This window comes from Terrapene carolina, unplaced genomic scaffold (genome assembly GCF_002925995.2).
Source record: "Terrapene carolina triunguis isolate 2854851 unplaced genomic scaffold, T_m_triunguis-2.0 Scaffold131, whole genome shotgun sequence".
Taxonomy (NCBI): domain Eukaryota; kingdom Metazoa; phylum Chordata; order Testudines; family Emydidae; genus Terrapene; species Terrapene triunguis.
The window spans coordinates 39162414-39178986 of record NW_020664482.1 but is presented as its reverse complement, the minus strand read 5'-3'; the positions used below and the strand labels follow the sequence as shown (position 1 = coordinate 39178986).

General features: G+C 46.2%; 1 protein-coding gene across 1 annotated transcript in view; it reads left to right on the top strand.

Annotated features, from left to right (window-relative positions):
- GABRA3 (gamma-aminobutyric acid type A receptor alpha3 subunit) overlaps nucleotides 1-16573 on the top strand; it is a 123987-nt gene that overhangs the window by 2319 nt on the left and 105095 nt on the right. Inside the window, exon 2 of the mRNA XM_024197936.2 lies at nucleotides 14407-14538. Coding sequence (XP_024053704.1) covers nucleotides 14450-14538 — 89 coding nt within the window. The 5' untranslated portion in view covers nucleotides 14407-14449. The remainder of the gene's footprint in view (nucleotides 1-14406; nucleotides 14539-16573) is intronic.

The window sequence follows — 16573 nt, the reverse complement described above, 5'->3', positions numbered from 1 at the left end:
AGCCCGGCTGTGGCCCCGCGCTCCCCGGCGGCCGGAGCGCCGCGCCGCCCCCCTCCAGGTGCCGCCCCAAGCACCAGCTTGGGTGCCTGGTGCCTGGAGCCGGCCCTGATAAACAGAATTAGACACAATTTTTATGTGGCAAACTGACAAGAGATTTAGTGTTTTCCTGCAAATTACCACAGTCTGTTTTTGCCCACCCAATCCCACCTGCAAAAAAGTACATTTTACTGGCTCCCGCTATTATGGCAGCAGGTTCTTCAGGATCCCAGACCCACTGCAGGGCTCTACTATATACACCATCTCATGCCTGGTAGAGGAAAGAGAAGGTTCCTCGGGGCTTGAAGTACTGCAGCCATTGGTAGGACGTGAGGTCAAGAATGGGATATACAAACTTCCTGGACTGGGATATTCTTGTAGCCACGTTTCTAGAGTGAGATGGTGCATGAAGGAAAGAGGAGAGAGTGAAACCAATGCAACCACCAGCCAGGCCTAATGGACTCTGAAGCTGGGGGGTTGGCAGAGGTGGGGATATGGGGTTCCAGACCTGGGCACCCTGAGGTGCTGGGCTTTGAGACATAGACCTGTTAAAAGTAATAGTGTTGTTAAGCATTGGATTGACAAGCCTACACACTGAAATCTGTTACCCACAGAGCAGTCACAGTCTGAGCAGCAGCAGTGCGAGCTTCCCCCACGCTGCCTCTGTACACCCGGCTGGGAGGAACCACCCCTAGGGGTGAGTGAGCAGTTAATCCCATGGCCAGTTAGATCCTTGGCCTCCCTGCTGAGTCTGCCAGCTATCTGCTCGTGTGGTGGTGTCTTCAGACTTCATTTTTTTCAAGGAAGAGTGTGAGAGAGACAGAACTAACAGGGTCCTAGATTGTGAGGAGAGAAGTTAGGCAGGAGACAAGCACATGCCTACTCCAGACAATGGAATTAGTCAGGGTGAGGTGGCTCTACAGATGGATGAAGATGCTGGTGCTATGGATGCAGTCCTGGCCTTTCAATGTAGCTTTTTAACCACCTCTTTGCCCTAAAGGAGGAGCCTTCAACCTAAAGGATCTCCAATGGTTTTGAAAACGATGCTGCTGTTCCTGCAGACTTTCTATCTACCTGTCCTTCAGAGCGTGCCCAGTGCCTGATTGCCTGTCCAGACTATACCCAGTGTCTGCTTTCCCCCTCCCTCCTGATACACAAAGCTAGGAGAGGCAAGTGAGCACAGTGGTATCCAATTCTCTTAACAAATGGAGATCTGAGAAGTTGCTGGTGCTTGGGCTGTACATGGTACCTTCTGGCACACAGATTCCACCACCTCTCCTGGAATTTCCTCTCGCTTTTTCCTGTATGGTAAAAAGTGCAGTATGTGTATATGCACAGGTACATTCTGCAGATAGGTCAGCATCTAGGAAGCTCTGTTTTTCTTTGGTTCTGTGTCTTTTCTGACAAATATGTCATGAAACTTCCCTCCTTCCATCTTAATTCTTTCTCAATCCCCTTCTTTCTATACATTTCTCTTTTACTCCCTCCTTCTTTCCCCGTCCTTCTCCATTTTGTAGACTTACTTTCATTCTGCTTCTCAGCATCCCCACTTTCCTTTCCTCTCTTCCTATTTCAGTGTTCTCTCATTTCCTCTCTCTCTCTCTCTCTCTCATTCTTTCCTTTCAAGTCCTCCTCCTCCTCAGTTTTGCTCCAGCTCAGCTCTGAAGAAAAAAGTCTAGCCCTTTATCTGTGGGTGTATTCCTTCCAAATGTTTACAAAAAGTAGCACAATGTACAGACTGAATCCTGGCATAATTATATACCCAGACAGATAGCATAGTAAATAATCCTGCTTTTCAAATACTCCTCCAGTCCCTACTACTACCATCACTTTCTCCTGCTCCCATGTCTCTGAGCTAAAGGTATATTCATTTTGCACATACGTACATTTCAGATGTACCAAGTCTGGGTATTCAGTGTATATGCAGATAGCAGTGGTGGGCAACTTGCAGCCCGTCAGGGTAATCTGCTGGTGGGCTGCCAGACAGTTTGTTTACATTTGCATGGCCGCATGCAGCTCTCAGTGGCCACGGTTCACTGTTCCTGGCCAATGGGAGCTGTGGGAAGCAGCGGCTAGCACCCGCCGCTCCCATTGGCCGGGAACGGCAAACCACGGCCACTGGGAGCTGTGGGCAGCCATGCAAATGTAAACAAACTGTCTGGCGGCCCACCAGCAGATTACCCTGATGGGCCGCAGGTTGCCCACTACTGGTGTATAGTATCTCAGTATGTATGTATCCATGGCTGGCATGGCTGTTTACACTGTATGTGTACATAGAATGTCTATGTATGCATTACACTGTACCGCTATCTGTATCTAACACTGACAGAGTCCAATCATTGACGGGATCAAACCCGGGACCTCTAAAGCTAAATGCATGAGCCTCTACTGCATGAGCTAAAAGTCACATGGCTCTTAGCGAAGGCTATAGCAGACTCATTAATCTCTAAGTGGCCTTGGTGTCACTAGAGGGGACAGAACACCACAGCCAGGAGGTGTGTGGGTTACATGTACGGATATTTTTATTAATCTGTTTAGTGCTGTGTGTGTATAGCATTTTGCAAATAGAAGACGTAGCTCTTTGGGTAAAGAATAAGCACCTATTTATCGACTCAATAACATCAGTGAAGGCAACAGGAATGAGGAATGCGAAGGGAGGTGCAAGGATCACAACAAAAGATTGTCATGGTTTCAGTTAGTGATGCATGGCATGCCAAAGGTTCTAGTTAGTTTTACACGTACGTTTATGTATAGATAATTGTGGTCAGATGTTTGGCTGCGTGTGTGTGTTCTCCCTGTGTGCTGTCCCAGCTTTGTGCAGACAGCTGGCACAGTAGACCTTGAGCGAACCACCCAATGACCACAAGATCCGTTAACGTACGAAGGCACCCAGCCAGGTTTATTGTTGATGAAGCATGGTATTAATATCCCCAGACTCTACCGGGCCACTAATACATGTATGCACATAACAATGGACCATCTCAGTGAATGGAGGGACTTTCCGTTCCTCCCTAGGCTAGTAAGAGACACTCCATTTGAGGGTCCATTTTATAAATCAATGCAAACAAGTTACGTACTGCCCCTCTGACATTGTTAGTTGACACCCTCTGACGTAGCTGAATACCACCCATCACCTTGTACATCTCTATTCATTACACTGTCATCCTGGCCTTATCTTTAGGATGGGTTAGCATGTTCCTGTCATCTTTAGGGAATGTGTTGGTATCGAGGTGTTCTGGTACCACCCTTCTGCAATATGTTTACCTATATATTCTTGTGCCTAGCACCACTTAGGAATGTGTGTTTCTGCAATATCAGCCCTGTTCTTGCCAAATTCTGTGAGCAAGGCTTCCCTCTTGCTCACAACTTAACTTTGCTTTATATCAGCAAAGTTTTGACTACTACTTTAGCTCAGGCCTCATACTAGGCCTCTGATACAAAGGCTTATGTCTCAGGCTCTCTTCCTACTACATTCCACCACTTTTTGTCTTTTTATGAGGATGTTTACCCATTGTTTCAGAAAAGCATAATGCATGGACTGAAGATGACTCATTGGACTAAACACTGTTATGTGGGTACCTTATTTACCATTTATACATTTATGCCCCATTTGTTCCATAGTTTGCAAATTTTTTTGTACGACCGATGGACAGGTTTTATTTTTCAGTTGTTTTTAGTTCCTTATGGTGGACCTGGAAATGTTAGGCCCGGGACTTTGAGGAATGTAGTTTTATGATTGAGCCTTGGTGGCACATTTGAATAATTACTATACATAAGTAATATGGATATGGTGCATAAATTTGTAGTGTATATGGGTATATATGTATAGTATGTGTGTGTACATATGACACCACCTTATATTTAAGCATAATTTAAAAAAAAAAAATTGGCGTTGTAGTTTGGCCCTTGTGGTACTGTAGATGGCAATACACTTTTATTAGGGCAATTACAGTTACCACCTGTATTATCATTAGTAGTAGGCTGAGTGTTTTCAAATACTGGGATAGGCATTATTACAGTGTGTTCCACAGTGCTATGTATATGAGAAGTAAAACAGACATTTGGAGCAGTGACATTACAAATGAGGCCTTTATATATAAATGTTTTGTAATTAGTTACTACAAAGTACTGTCCATCCATGTTATAGGTTACCCTTACTGCTGGTTGTTACCCTCTTGTAAGCTTTACTGGGTAGGAAACAGGAACAGCTTTTTTGTTTTATTGGTTGCATTGCTTAGTGTTACACCAGTAGCTGACATAGATTCAGTTGTTTTTTATGGATGCTGTTTTTCAGATAACCTACTGAATGGACAGTAACCAATTTATTAAATATTGTTGTGTTAGGATTTAGTATTGGTACCCAGGCACTGAACAAGATTGTTTTGAATAACATGTGCCTTCCTTACTGATCCCAAATTGTGACTGGTACTACCAGGGAATTTGTTTACCCAATTAGTAGTTACTGTGTAACTTAATTGTTTTACCAATTTGTTTTTTTTCTTGCCTTCGTGTTATTTGCTGCCTGTGTGTTGATTTTTACCTGTGTGTTGGTTAAACAGTTTAGCAATGTTATGCACATTATAAATGATGTACAGCAATAATACAACAGTACAGCAATAATACAGTAATAAAGCAATAATACAGTTGCTTTTACATAGTAGCCAAGTTTAATTTATCTGACAGCGATTTCTATGCGATTGCCAAATTAATTGTTCATATATGGTAGATTGAGGTGTATTTGGTCAGTTTGTTATTTATAAAGCACTTTTTTTTCTTTTTGATGCTTGGGGGTTTTTCACTGTATACTGATATTTTTTTGGAGTTTTTGGTTTCTGGGATGCAATTATTACAGAGGACAGCTTGCTTACTTCCCAGATCAGTAGTCGGGGGTCACCAGTGTGGTCAGATGTTCGGCTGTGTGTGTCTGTTCTCCCTGTGGCTGTCCCAGGGAGACAGCTGGCATAGCAGACCTTGAGCGAACCACCCAATGGCCACAAGATCTGTTAAGGTACAAAGGCACCCAGCCAGGTTTATTGTTGACAAAGCACGGTACTAGTATCCCAGAGACTCTACCGAACCACTAATACTTGTATGCCTGTAACAATGGATTAGCTCAGTGGACAGTGGGACTTTCTTTTCCTCCCTAGGCTAGACAGAGACACTCACTTTGAGGCTCCATTTTATACATCAATATAAACAAGTTACATACTGGCCCTCTGATGTAGTTAGTTGACACCCTCTGACGTAGCCAGTTACCACCCATCACCTTGTACATCTTTATTCATTACACGGTCATCCTGACCTTATCTTTAGGATGGGTCAGCATGTTCCTGTTATTTTTAGGGAATGTGTTGGTATCAAAGTGTTCTGATACCACCCTTCTGGAATATGTTTACGTATATATTCTTGTGCCTAGCACTACTTAGGAATGTATATTTCTGCAATATCAGCCCTGTTCTTGCCAAATTCTGCGAGCAGGTCCTGCCTCTTGCTCACAACTTAACTTTGCTTTATATCAGCAAAGTTTTGACTACTACTTTATCTCAGGCCTCTAATACAAGGGCTTATGTCTCAGGCTCTCTTCCTACTACAAAAATAGCATTGTCAGTCATGTGTCTAGTCTGCAGCATCAGATTTCCAATACTGTGTGTGCTGTTGTGGTTGTTAGTCTGAGTTGGCAGTTGTTGTGATTGTGAGTCAGTCTTTCTGCTGTTGCAGTGGTTGTGAATCTGTGTCTGCCTCTAATTGCTGTGTGGTCAGACTAGTGTTAGACCACACACTTGTTACACTTGTGGCTGAGTCTGTGTGCCTGCCTGTAGCTGTGTTAGTTGTGAACTAGTCTCTACCTGGAGTCACTTTCAGGGAAATTACCGGGGGAGGGGGGAACTGGGATTAGTTTTGGTTTATGGGAAATGGTTGTTGAGTGGCTTTTGGTTTTGCTGAATTAAACCCAGTGGTGGTTTGGACCCTGCTCATAATTATCACAGTCACCAGCACACTGGGGAATGTGGATAAACAGACCCAGTTTGGGGCTCGACTCTCAATCCAATGAGCATCCTTGTTTCCATATTGCCCTGTCTTTTTATTTTTCCCCTCACATGCCTCCTCCTTTGTGAGTATTTTGTATTGGTATTGTAGTGCGGAAACCACACTTGGGGGCTTCCATGTGTCTCTAACACTTGGTTTGAGTGGCAGATTCTTTGCAAGGCCTGATGATAAATATATAAGCTTTGTGCCTCCTAGGTATGTGTGGGAGTCCCACAGGTTTTCTCTCTGTGTGTGTTTTGAGTCGTTGGGGTTGTTCTGTGTGCATCTCACAGGTGTTTGTGAGTTCAAAGATTCCTCTGCTGGTGAGAGGAAAAGGAAGCTCTTACATTCTCTCTCTTACCATGGTGGGGAAAGTGATCCTTGCATGTAATAATAAAAATAAGCAGATCAGTTTGTTAGGTTCTCTGGAACCTTCTTCTATGAAAGGCTTGAGGTAAACAGACAATTTTTTTTAAGCACCTCCCGTGGGGACAGTGCCATGCAGGGTTAATTCAAACTGCAAGAATTACTAGCATTACAATGTTGTGGGGATGAACTCCAGGAGCACTCAGGCTGCTCATGCTTACTAGAGGGCTCTCTGCTGTACAGGAATGGATTTCTTATTCCAGGCTGGATCAAAGTCTACTATAAACCACCTCCTCCTTACAGACGCTGCATGAAAACAGCCTGAGAGACACAGCCATTCAGAAAGAGGCTCCTTGGTGCTAGCACCTTGGCGTCCCCATCACTAGTCAGTTAAAAACAGGTGCTTTAACCAATCACCTCCCCACAGCCCTGCCATCCTTTTAATTAAACAGTCTATTCAGACAATCACTGTTGGATTTATAGAGGGTGCCTTGCACAGAGCTAGATTTTGCTTGATCCTTTTGTTGGTGAAAAGGAGAGGTGCAGTCAAAGTCCCTGTGCTCAAAGGGGTCCAGCCAGTGTCCATTTGCATGGGGGAGCAGCGGGGGTGCTCCTATGCACTCAAACCATCCCAAATAGCCCATGGATCTGGCTTGGGAACAATGGAGAGCTTTAAAAGAGCCCCTAAGCTTGCCTTGTGCCAGCAAGGAAGGGAGAAAGAATGCTGAGTTGTACATTATTTTTACTCATAGAGGTGATCAGATGCTTATGGGTGTCGATATAAGAACATGGGTGATCTGGCCCATCATTGCCCTGGGGCCAGCCAGTGCCCACCAGTAACAATCCAGCCCATGACCCCTGCTTTTGTTTACAACAGTTGAAGCAATGCATCAGAGAAAATGTATGCAGACGTGTCAAATGGGATAGACTCTCAGGATCTGGCCCTGTTTCTCTCTCCATTCCCTTTAAGAAAAAGCCTTACTAGATTGAGGACCACAAACTGCTCTAATTGTAGCTCACACTCCACCACCCCCACCTCATCTTTCCCAATAAAAATCAAGCACAAACGAAAGGAAGGAGAGATTGCGTGGTGTGCCAGGCTATCTCCTGTAGTCTCAGCGGCACTGTCTGCACTAGGAAATTGAGCTATTGCTGGCAAAGCATCCACCTGAATTGGTAGTGAAGACAGTTTTCCCCTAGTGTGGATGGGCCCAAATTATTTTCAGCACCATGGCCCTGAGCTAGAAGGGTCCTTAAGAATGTGCCTAACTTTAAGGATGTGATCAGTCCCATTGGCTTCAATGGGACTGTATGTGACTGTAAAGTTAATCATATGTCTAGATATCCTGCTGAAGAGGGCCCTTTACAGGATGCATGCATGGAAGTTGATGGAGCCATAGTCAGTTTCCTAGTGTAGACTGATGTGTAACTATGGTCAATGTTAATACCATCCTAGTATCCAGTTCAGCTTTTGCTTTCACTGACTATGGTCTTGAACCAGCCTGCATTACCATAGATTTTGTTCGCTACATCCCTGGTTCCTCCACATACCTGGCATCATCCTCCTTTCTGCCCCTTCCCACAACTTTTCCAGTCTTAGGATACATAAAATCATAGGACAGGAGTGGACCTCAAGAGGTCATCTAGTCCAGTCCCCTGCACTCATGGCAGGACTAAGTATTATCTAGATTCATAGATTCATAGATCCTTGGTCTGGAAGGGACCTCAAGAGGTCATAGAGTCCAGTCCCCTGCCCTCATGGCAGGACCAAATACTGTCTAGACCATCACTGGCAGATGTTTCTCTAATCTGCTCTTTAAAATCTCCAATGATGGAGATTCCACAACCTTCCTAGGCAATTTGTTCCAGTGCTTAACCACCCTGACAGTTAGGAAGTTTTTCCTAATGTCCAACCTAAACTTCCCTTGCTGCAATTTAAGGCCATTGCTTCTTGTCCTATCCTCAGAGATTAACGAGAACAATTTTTCTCCCTCCTTCTTGTAACAACCTTTTATGTACTTGAAAACTATTATCATGTCCCCCCTCAATCTTTTCTTCTTCAGACTAAACAAACCCAATTTTTTCAATCTCCCCTCATAGGTCATGTTTTCTAGACCCTTCATCATTTTTGTTGCTCTTCTCTGGACTTTCTCCAATTTGTCCACATCTTTCCTGAAATGTGGCACCCAGAACTGGACGCAATATTCCAGTTGAGGCCTAATCAGTGTGGAGTAGAGTGAAAGAATTACTTTTTGTGTCTTATTTACAACACCCTGCTAATATATCTCAGAATGATGTTTGCCTTTTTTTGCAACAGTGTGACACTATTGACTCCTATTTAGTTTGTGAGCCACTAGAACCCCCAGATCCCTTTCTGCAATTCTCCTTCCTAGGCAGTCATTTCCCATTTTGTATGTGTCCATTGACACTTTGAGCTGGAGTTGTGATTCCCAGCTGCAGGAGACATACCTATGCTAGCTCTAACCCAGCTAGCTTACTACAAATAGTGTGTCTGCAGTGGTGCAAGTAGCAGGAGAGGCTAATGGCTCCAGTACGTACCCATCCAAGATGCTAGCCATGTGCTCTGGGTGATTAGCCACTCCTGCTGCTTGCCCCACCAGTTACTCTATTTTTAACACACTAGCTCAGTCAGAATGACATCCCCAGTTCAAAGCATAGACAGACCCTTAGTGGGCGGCTTCCTCCTCTGCATCAGGCTCCCTGCATCCCTCCACTCTGCCGTCTCACCAGCTTTTTGCAAAGCTGATCTGGAAAGGACGTACTTTCTTCTTTGCTCAGCTTTAGGAAAAACTCTCCAGGGTAGGTCCAAAACACTACAGATTGCGAAGATGTTACTGCAGCATTTGGGATCATGGCTGTAAAATCTTGGATTACTTTTGTGGGTATATCTCTTAGTTTCTGTACTGAGCCTTCAAGGAACCCTTCTACATCACTTCTGATCTATAACACCCCTGGCTCTTTCGGTTCTGGGCCCATAAACTGCTCTGCTGATGCACCTCAATCATGATCTACATTGCCCTTGCTATTACAGAGCTGTGTCTCCACTCAGTTCAGCTAATGTACCTCATTCCTGATGAGATGTGCTCCTAGCTGCTCCAGTCATGGGTCTTCATACAGCTCTCAATGCACCTCAGGGCTTGTCTATACCATGGGGTAATGTGCTCTACGGGGGTGTGATTTCTAAAGCGCACTAACATGCTGCACATTGATTGGTCCATGTAGGCCCTGTTGGTGTTCATTACTGTTTTAGCCAGTACTGGCGGGAGGGATAGCTCAGTGGTTTGAGCATCGGCTTGCTAAACCCAGGGTTGTGAGTTCAATCCTTGAGGGGGGCCATTTAGGGATTTGGGGCAAAAATCTGTCTGGGGATTGGTCCTGCTTTGAGCAGGGGGTTGGACTAGATGACCTTCTGAGGTCCCTTCCAACCCTGATATTCTATGATTCTACCTTAAAGCACACTAGAGAACCTTCAGTGAGCACCAACAGTCTACTTGAAAAATTCATGACCAGATCCAGTTCTACTCTCCACAGAACTGGTATTTGACTCTTGTACCGCATGCTCACACTTAATTCCACGTTAATATGGATAACTATCATCTCAGTTTGGAGCTAGCTAAGGCAATACTGCATCCCTGAAATCAGGAATTTCTGCATGGGGCCTGGCCTCATGTCCTGGTTGATTTGACAGAAGCTAGCATGTTTTCCCGGTTGCTGTAAACCCCAGCAGACTGGCAATAAACTGAGCCTTCACAACCTGAAAGCTGAACCATTTCTTGGTCTTCCAAATTGGGGTGCCAGCAGCTGCAGGCTTTTTGGGTTCTCAAAGGTCAGCTCTACCTGGTGTTGCAGTAGTGGGCCTCCTCTGAACTGAAATGATCAAATGTGAGGCGGTGTGATGTGGAGGCATCCTAACAAACTATATGTATGCAGCTTCTTACTTGGTACTGCCACTCCAAGGTGCCTCAGCATACTGAGAGACCTAAAAGGGGAAAGACAGTTAACTATGCAGTAACATTACAACAAAAATACAACTGAGCATTAATGTAAAATCTGAACATACTAGAGAGGCAGGACAGCCAAGTGGCCATTGAAACCACCTTACGCCTTGATGCCCAAACTTGATCCGTTTCTGGCAGTGTCATTACCAGGGTGAAATTAGGCATAGCCACCTGAAAGTGGCCATTTGGAAAAAATGGGTCTTCAGACATGAATGGAAAATGCTGAAAGATTCTGCTGTCTGGATGTGCTTAGGCTGAGTGTGGTTTAGAGTAATGGAGCACTGGGAGACAAGCCTTTCTCTGGACTTCTGGCATGCGCTGCCTTGCAGATGTGGACAAATGCAGGTCATGACCCCAATAATGGGGAATGCCCAAACCTGAGGTGACAAGGGTGAGGGTGGGGAGAGAGGTGGGAAGGAACTTGAATGGAAGGGGAAGAATCTTTAAGTCACTTTGGTGCTGCTGAGATCTTTTGAGAGCTATTTGCATCAGCCAACACCACTAGCAGCAGACTGTAGCAATTGTTGCTCGTGCAGAGCCTTGTCTGTGGAACCAGAGAGAAATTATGTCCAAAGCTGACTGCGAAGAGTTAAAAGGGATCTCACAAAACTGGGTAACTGGGCAACAAAATGGCAGATGAAATTCAATGTTGATAAATGCAAAGTAATGCACGTTGGAAAACATAATCCCAACTATCCATATCAAATGATGGGGTCTAAATTAGCTGTTACCACTCAAGAGAGAGATCTTGGAGTCATTGTGGATAGTTCTCTGAAAACATCCACTCAATGTGCAGCGGCAGTCAAAAAAGCGAACAGGGAATCATTAGGAAAGGGATTGATAATAAGATAGAAAATATCATACTGCCTCTATCTAAACCCATGTTATGCCCACATCTTGAGTCCTGCATACAGATGTGGTCGCCCCGTCTCAAAAAAGATATATTGGAATTGGAAAAGGTACAGACAAAGGCAACAAAAGTGATTAGGGGTATGGAACGGCTTCCATATAAGGAGAAATTAATAAGATTGGGACTTTTCAGCTTGGAAAAGAGATGATTAAGTGGGGATACGACAGAGGTCTATAAAATCATGACTGCTGTGGAAAAAGTAAATAAGGAAGTGTTGTTATTTTCTCCTTCTCATAACACAAGAACTAGGGGTCACCAAATGAAATGAATGGGTAGCAGGTTTAAAACAAACAAAAGGAAGTATTTCTTCACACAATGCACATGAACCTGTGGAACTCTTTGCCAGAGGATGTTGTGAAGGCCAAGACTATAACAGGGTTCAAAAAAGAACTAGATCAGTTCATGGAGGATAGGTCCATCAGTGGCTATTAGCCAGGATGGGCAGGGATGCAAAAACATTCTCTGAAGTGTCTCTAGCATCTGTTTGCTAGAAGCTAGGAATGGGTGACGGATGAATCACTTGATGATCACCTGTTCTGTTCATTCCCTCTAAAGCATCTGGTATTGGCCACTGTTGGAAGACAGGATACTGGGCTAGTTGGACCTTTGCTCTGACCCAATATGGCCGTTCTTATGTATGTTCTTATGTGAATTGCACTGGTCACATCTGGACACAAAAGGAACGTGCTCCAACAACTTGCAGCCAGCCTGTGAGAGTATCCATGTAGGCCTGGCCTGTCAGTTCACTACAATAGTATTAAATTACCTGGAAATGAGGCTCTGATTGCACAGTTCCTCTTTTGATAAGACCCCTAGATTTCTGATTTAAACAGGCAGGAACCACCGCACAAATGTCACTAATATTGGTGGTAAGAGAGGAAAAAATGTCCATTAGTGACTAAACTGAGACCACTGCTCTCACTCCACTCATAAGCCAGGTCAGGTGTGAGTTCTGGCCTCCAAAACGGCGTTAACCTATTGTGTCATGTAGGCCCCTGTTAGCGACGTGCTTAGTGGAGGAAGCTCTTGGAGCTGGGTGCAAAATCTCTACCACTAAATGGAGTGTTCGGGGGTGGGGGGTGGGGGGAAGGAGATTTCCCTTAGTCTGATGGAGTCACCCCTCTCTGGTAAAACACCCCGGTCAGAGATCACTTTGGTTGGGGGCCTCGTGTTTCTGTAGAGTTTATGGTTAGTGACTTTGGAATGCAGCATCTTGCACTGAGTATTGGGTGTTTCCAAAGAATTCCCCAGCAGGGAGAAGGGGAGCATACCCCACCTGGATCGACTGCTGTACATAGCGCCCTCCCCATTCTGTTTCAGAGCTTAGTTGGTACCACTCAGTGTATTGTTCAGAAGCAGGCGGGATCAGCAGCGGGTTGGGGGAGCATGCATGCAGCTCAGGGATCTCCTCCTGCTTTGTCATACTAATGCTGTCCTCCTGTCCTTCCTAGCGAGCCCCCACCTCAGTTCAGTTCTCCCCACATCCACAGAGCCAGACCCATGCGGACTTGGCTCTCTGCTGTCAGCCTGCAGGTAGCTTAGTGCACCACTGCCATAAGCAGGTGTCTGCTTTATCAGACTGGGAACCGGCATCCACACTTCTTTGGCATAGGCCCCAAACTAAACTGGCTCTCCACTACTCTGTCCACCCTGCTTATCCACTCATAGCCGCTCTCCCCTGCCAATGATACCAGCCGTCACCCCGTTTGCTGCTCCTCCCAAAGCTGCCATCTTGCTTCCTTTCATGCTGCATCTTAGTCACAGATAGTGCTCCCCGGTCCGATCCATAAGGACGCTGATCATTTCCCCTTCCAATGTCACCTCTTCAAGATGCACTTCTACCATGATTCCTACAAGACATCAACCAGCAGCTAATGTCTAGGGCAAAGGCCATTTGGGAAGTGCTGATGTTGATGGGCGGAGAAGGTTGATTGTCTACTGTACCCTCCACCGCATCCTCAATTACTTGTTTGTTTTCTTAGCTTGTGAGCTGTTCAGGGCAGGGACTCTGTATTGCTATATCTTTGTACCGTGCCTATAACATGAAGGATATCGTTGCAGTACAAATAATAATGACCGCTACTGCTGCTGGATATCAAATGAATGTTTGTGGGGCAAGGTTCAGTTGGGTCCTGTCCCCTCTAGAGTTCCTGTTACAGAAGTGGAGCCAAGCTGCTTGTGCTTGGGTACCTGCCTGGCTGCCAGTGGTTAGAGTTTTGCAAGGGGCAGTTGTCCAAGTAAACTTAGGGATTGAGGGAGATGTGAGCCCCCCAGGAGTGAGGGGACTTTGCCTGCATTCTGGTGAGTTTAAGATTTATCTCTGAGTATTTGCAAACACTGACTGCCCTAATAGTCACAGCTGCCCTGTGAACGAGGTCAGCGTTTTTCTCTGTATTCCACAGATGAAGAAACTGAGGCACTGAGAGGTTAAGGCCCAAATTGTCAAGCTTGGGTTTAAGTTAGACACCTAACTTGGTACTGAAGCATTAGCATCTAAGTGGCTTGATTGTCAGAGGTGCTGACCTCAATGGGTACTGCAGGGACTCAGCACGTCTGGACTTGGGTAACCAATTTTAGGCACCCAAGTGTGGAAATGCCTGTCTGTGACTTGCCCAGGCCACAAAGGGAGCTGAGATTTTTGTCCCCTTCTCTGGTGCTTTTGTAGGCTACTAGATCCCACTGCCTCTCATGCTATTCAACTGCACCTTCCTGTGGCCAAAGCTCTCGCTAGTGGCTCCGCATAGGAGCTGGCTTAGTTATAGGCAACTGGGAGGCAGGAATTGTCAGCAATGCTAGTGCTGTCAGTGGTAGCTGGGGTAACACTGTCCATCACAGCCGTGAACTGATTTGGGGTCTTCTCAAAACTCAAGGGACTTGTAACCGCATTTATACTGTACCCCCAAGCCCAGCCCTGGCTGGCTGTGAAGGGACTGTGGATAAACCTGTGAGCTTCTGGGGAAATCGGTGACAAGCTTTCATGCTAGTGAGTAAAATCTCTTTTCTTTTTCTTTGTCCCCTGCTCCACTCTCCCGCCCCCTACCCTGGCAGGTCTCAGAGACTCTCCCACTCTCCATTGCTGCATCTTGAGGACATGGCGCTGAGCATCCCAGGAACTGTTCCTCTCTGTACCATTAGCCTTGGAATTCTACTCATGGCGTATGCTCTTCCTGCTGTAGCTGGGTAAGATGACAAGAACCTGGGGGTTTTAATAACACTGGTGACTGAGGACTCCGTGTGCTCTGCTTGGGGTATTCCAGTGTAAGGTCCCCAACCCCCACTTTTCTTCATGTGGAGTATTCCAATATAACCTAGAAAAAGGCAACCCCTGGATTTTCTTGAAACCATTCCAGTATAAACCCAGAAGAGTGTCCACTTCCCTCCCCGCACCCTTGCCAAAACCTTGCTATAGGGTTCACGTGTCCCCCTCTCTAGCACCTGCTTCATTTAGTCTTCTGCAGTATTTTTCAGGATGCTGATTGCACCATCCTCCATCTCATATGCAGTATTTCGCTGCTGCACAAGTCTCTGTTTTCCTTGTCTGCATGCAATATTCTAGCTTAACATAAAACAAGTCCCTCCCCACCCTTGGAATATTCACTCCCTTGTAGCTGAGAGTGACTGAGATTACATTAGCATTGTTCAAGCTGCTATAGCTAAGGTTATGTCAGCACTTTTATGACAAAAACCAATTTTCTAACTTGGCCCATGAGCAATTCGCTCTGGGCTAAAACTTGGCAGATTGCTTCCAGGCTTTTTATTTATTTATTTATTTATTTCACAAAATTTGAAAAACGGAATTGATTCAGCTGTTTGACTGTTACAAGTGTAAATGACAATGAAAAAAATGCATTGATCTTGGATGGAGTTCTTGGCCTTGGTTAGTGGTTCCTGGACTTGCCTAGGAGCCCATGATCTGGGATGCTACTGCCTGACCTCGCTTGCTTTCTTGCATTCATAAAATTGTTCTGAACAGAGAAAAGGAGAGTCCATTTGTCCATAATTGGCCACCTGTAATCAGATCATTATGTAGCCCAATTGCAGCATAACACTCCGCTGTGCCTCCCAAGTGACCCCTTGTGGTTGACAGTCAGAAAGTCAGGAGGGATGATTTCCTTTTAAACAGAGGAAGGCCCAGCACAGCACAGTCTATGTGGGCAGTGGTGAGGAATAAGGAGATCCCCAAGTAAAAATCCCTTTAGATGGAGATATATATATACACACACATACTGCACCCATCTTTGGCAGCAATATTTGATTTAATTAGGGTGACCAGATGTCCCGTTTTTAAAGGGACAGTCCCGTATTTAAGGTGTGCTGACTTTTTCTTAAAAACGGGCAAATTGTCCCGTATTTTCTGTCTCTCCTCACCCCCCCCCCTCCCCAGGCGCCCCAGGAAAGCCCAAGACCCTCTGGCCTGGGACGCTGCCCAGGAGGAGCCGAGCCCTGCATGTGCCGAAGCCCATGCAGCACTGGCACAGGAAACCTCTCCGCCCCTCAGCTAAGCTCTGGAGTGGCACACGGGGGGGGGGGGAAGCGATTTCTAGCCTGTTCATGCCCCAAACCTGCAGGCTCCACAGCACCCCCGGGGCAGGGGCTTAGCACCCTCTTCACCCACCTCTCCCCTGCCCTGAGTCCTGCCCCCAGGGAGCGTGGGGCTGCTCCGTCCCCAGGCATCCTCCCCTGCTGAGCCATCTCTCTGGCTGGGTTTGCTGAAGCCTCTGCAGTCAGGTTCCCTGGGCCCTGGTGCACAATGCATCCTTAGTACTTAACTCTCTCCTGCCTGTACTGTAGCCGGGGGACAGGAGGCGGCTGGGTTATGTTGGTGGCTAACAGCAGCCTGGAGATGTTAGCTGCCTTTCAACACTGTGCAGGCAGGAAGGGACAAGTTGCTTCCAGCGGGGGGGGGGGGGGGGGGGGGGGGGGAATGAGCTCTACAAAGACACTGGCCAGGTCATCCCTTCCTCCCCTGCAGCTGGAAGCAGCTCCTGTCCCTTCCCTTCCTCACAGTGCCGAAAGGCTGCTGCTGGCCATATTCTGGTGTGAACCATGGCAGAAATCTACGGGGCATGTGATCCCGCATGCCCCCCATCCACATGTTGCCTCGGGAAGATGCAGTGCCAGGTACTAGGAGAGGCAGGTCCATCCTGGGGGCCCAGCCAGGCATGGAGGGCAGAGAGTGCCAGGCAGAAAGGGTTGGGTTAGTCGGTCACCCCTC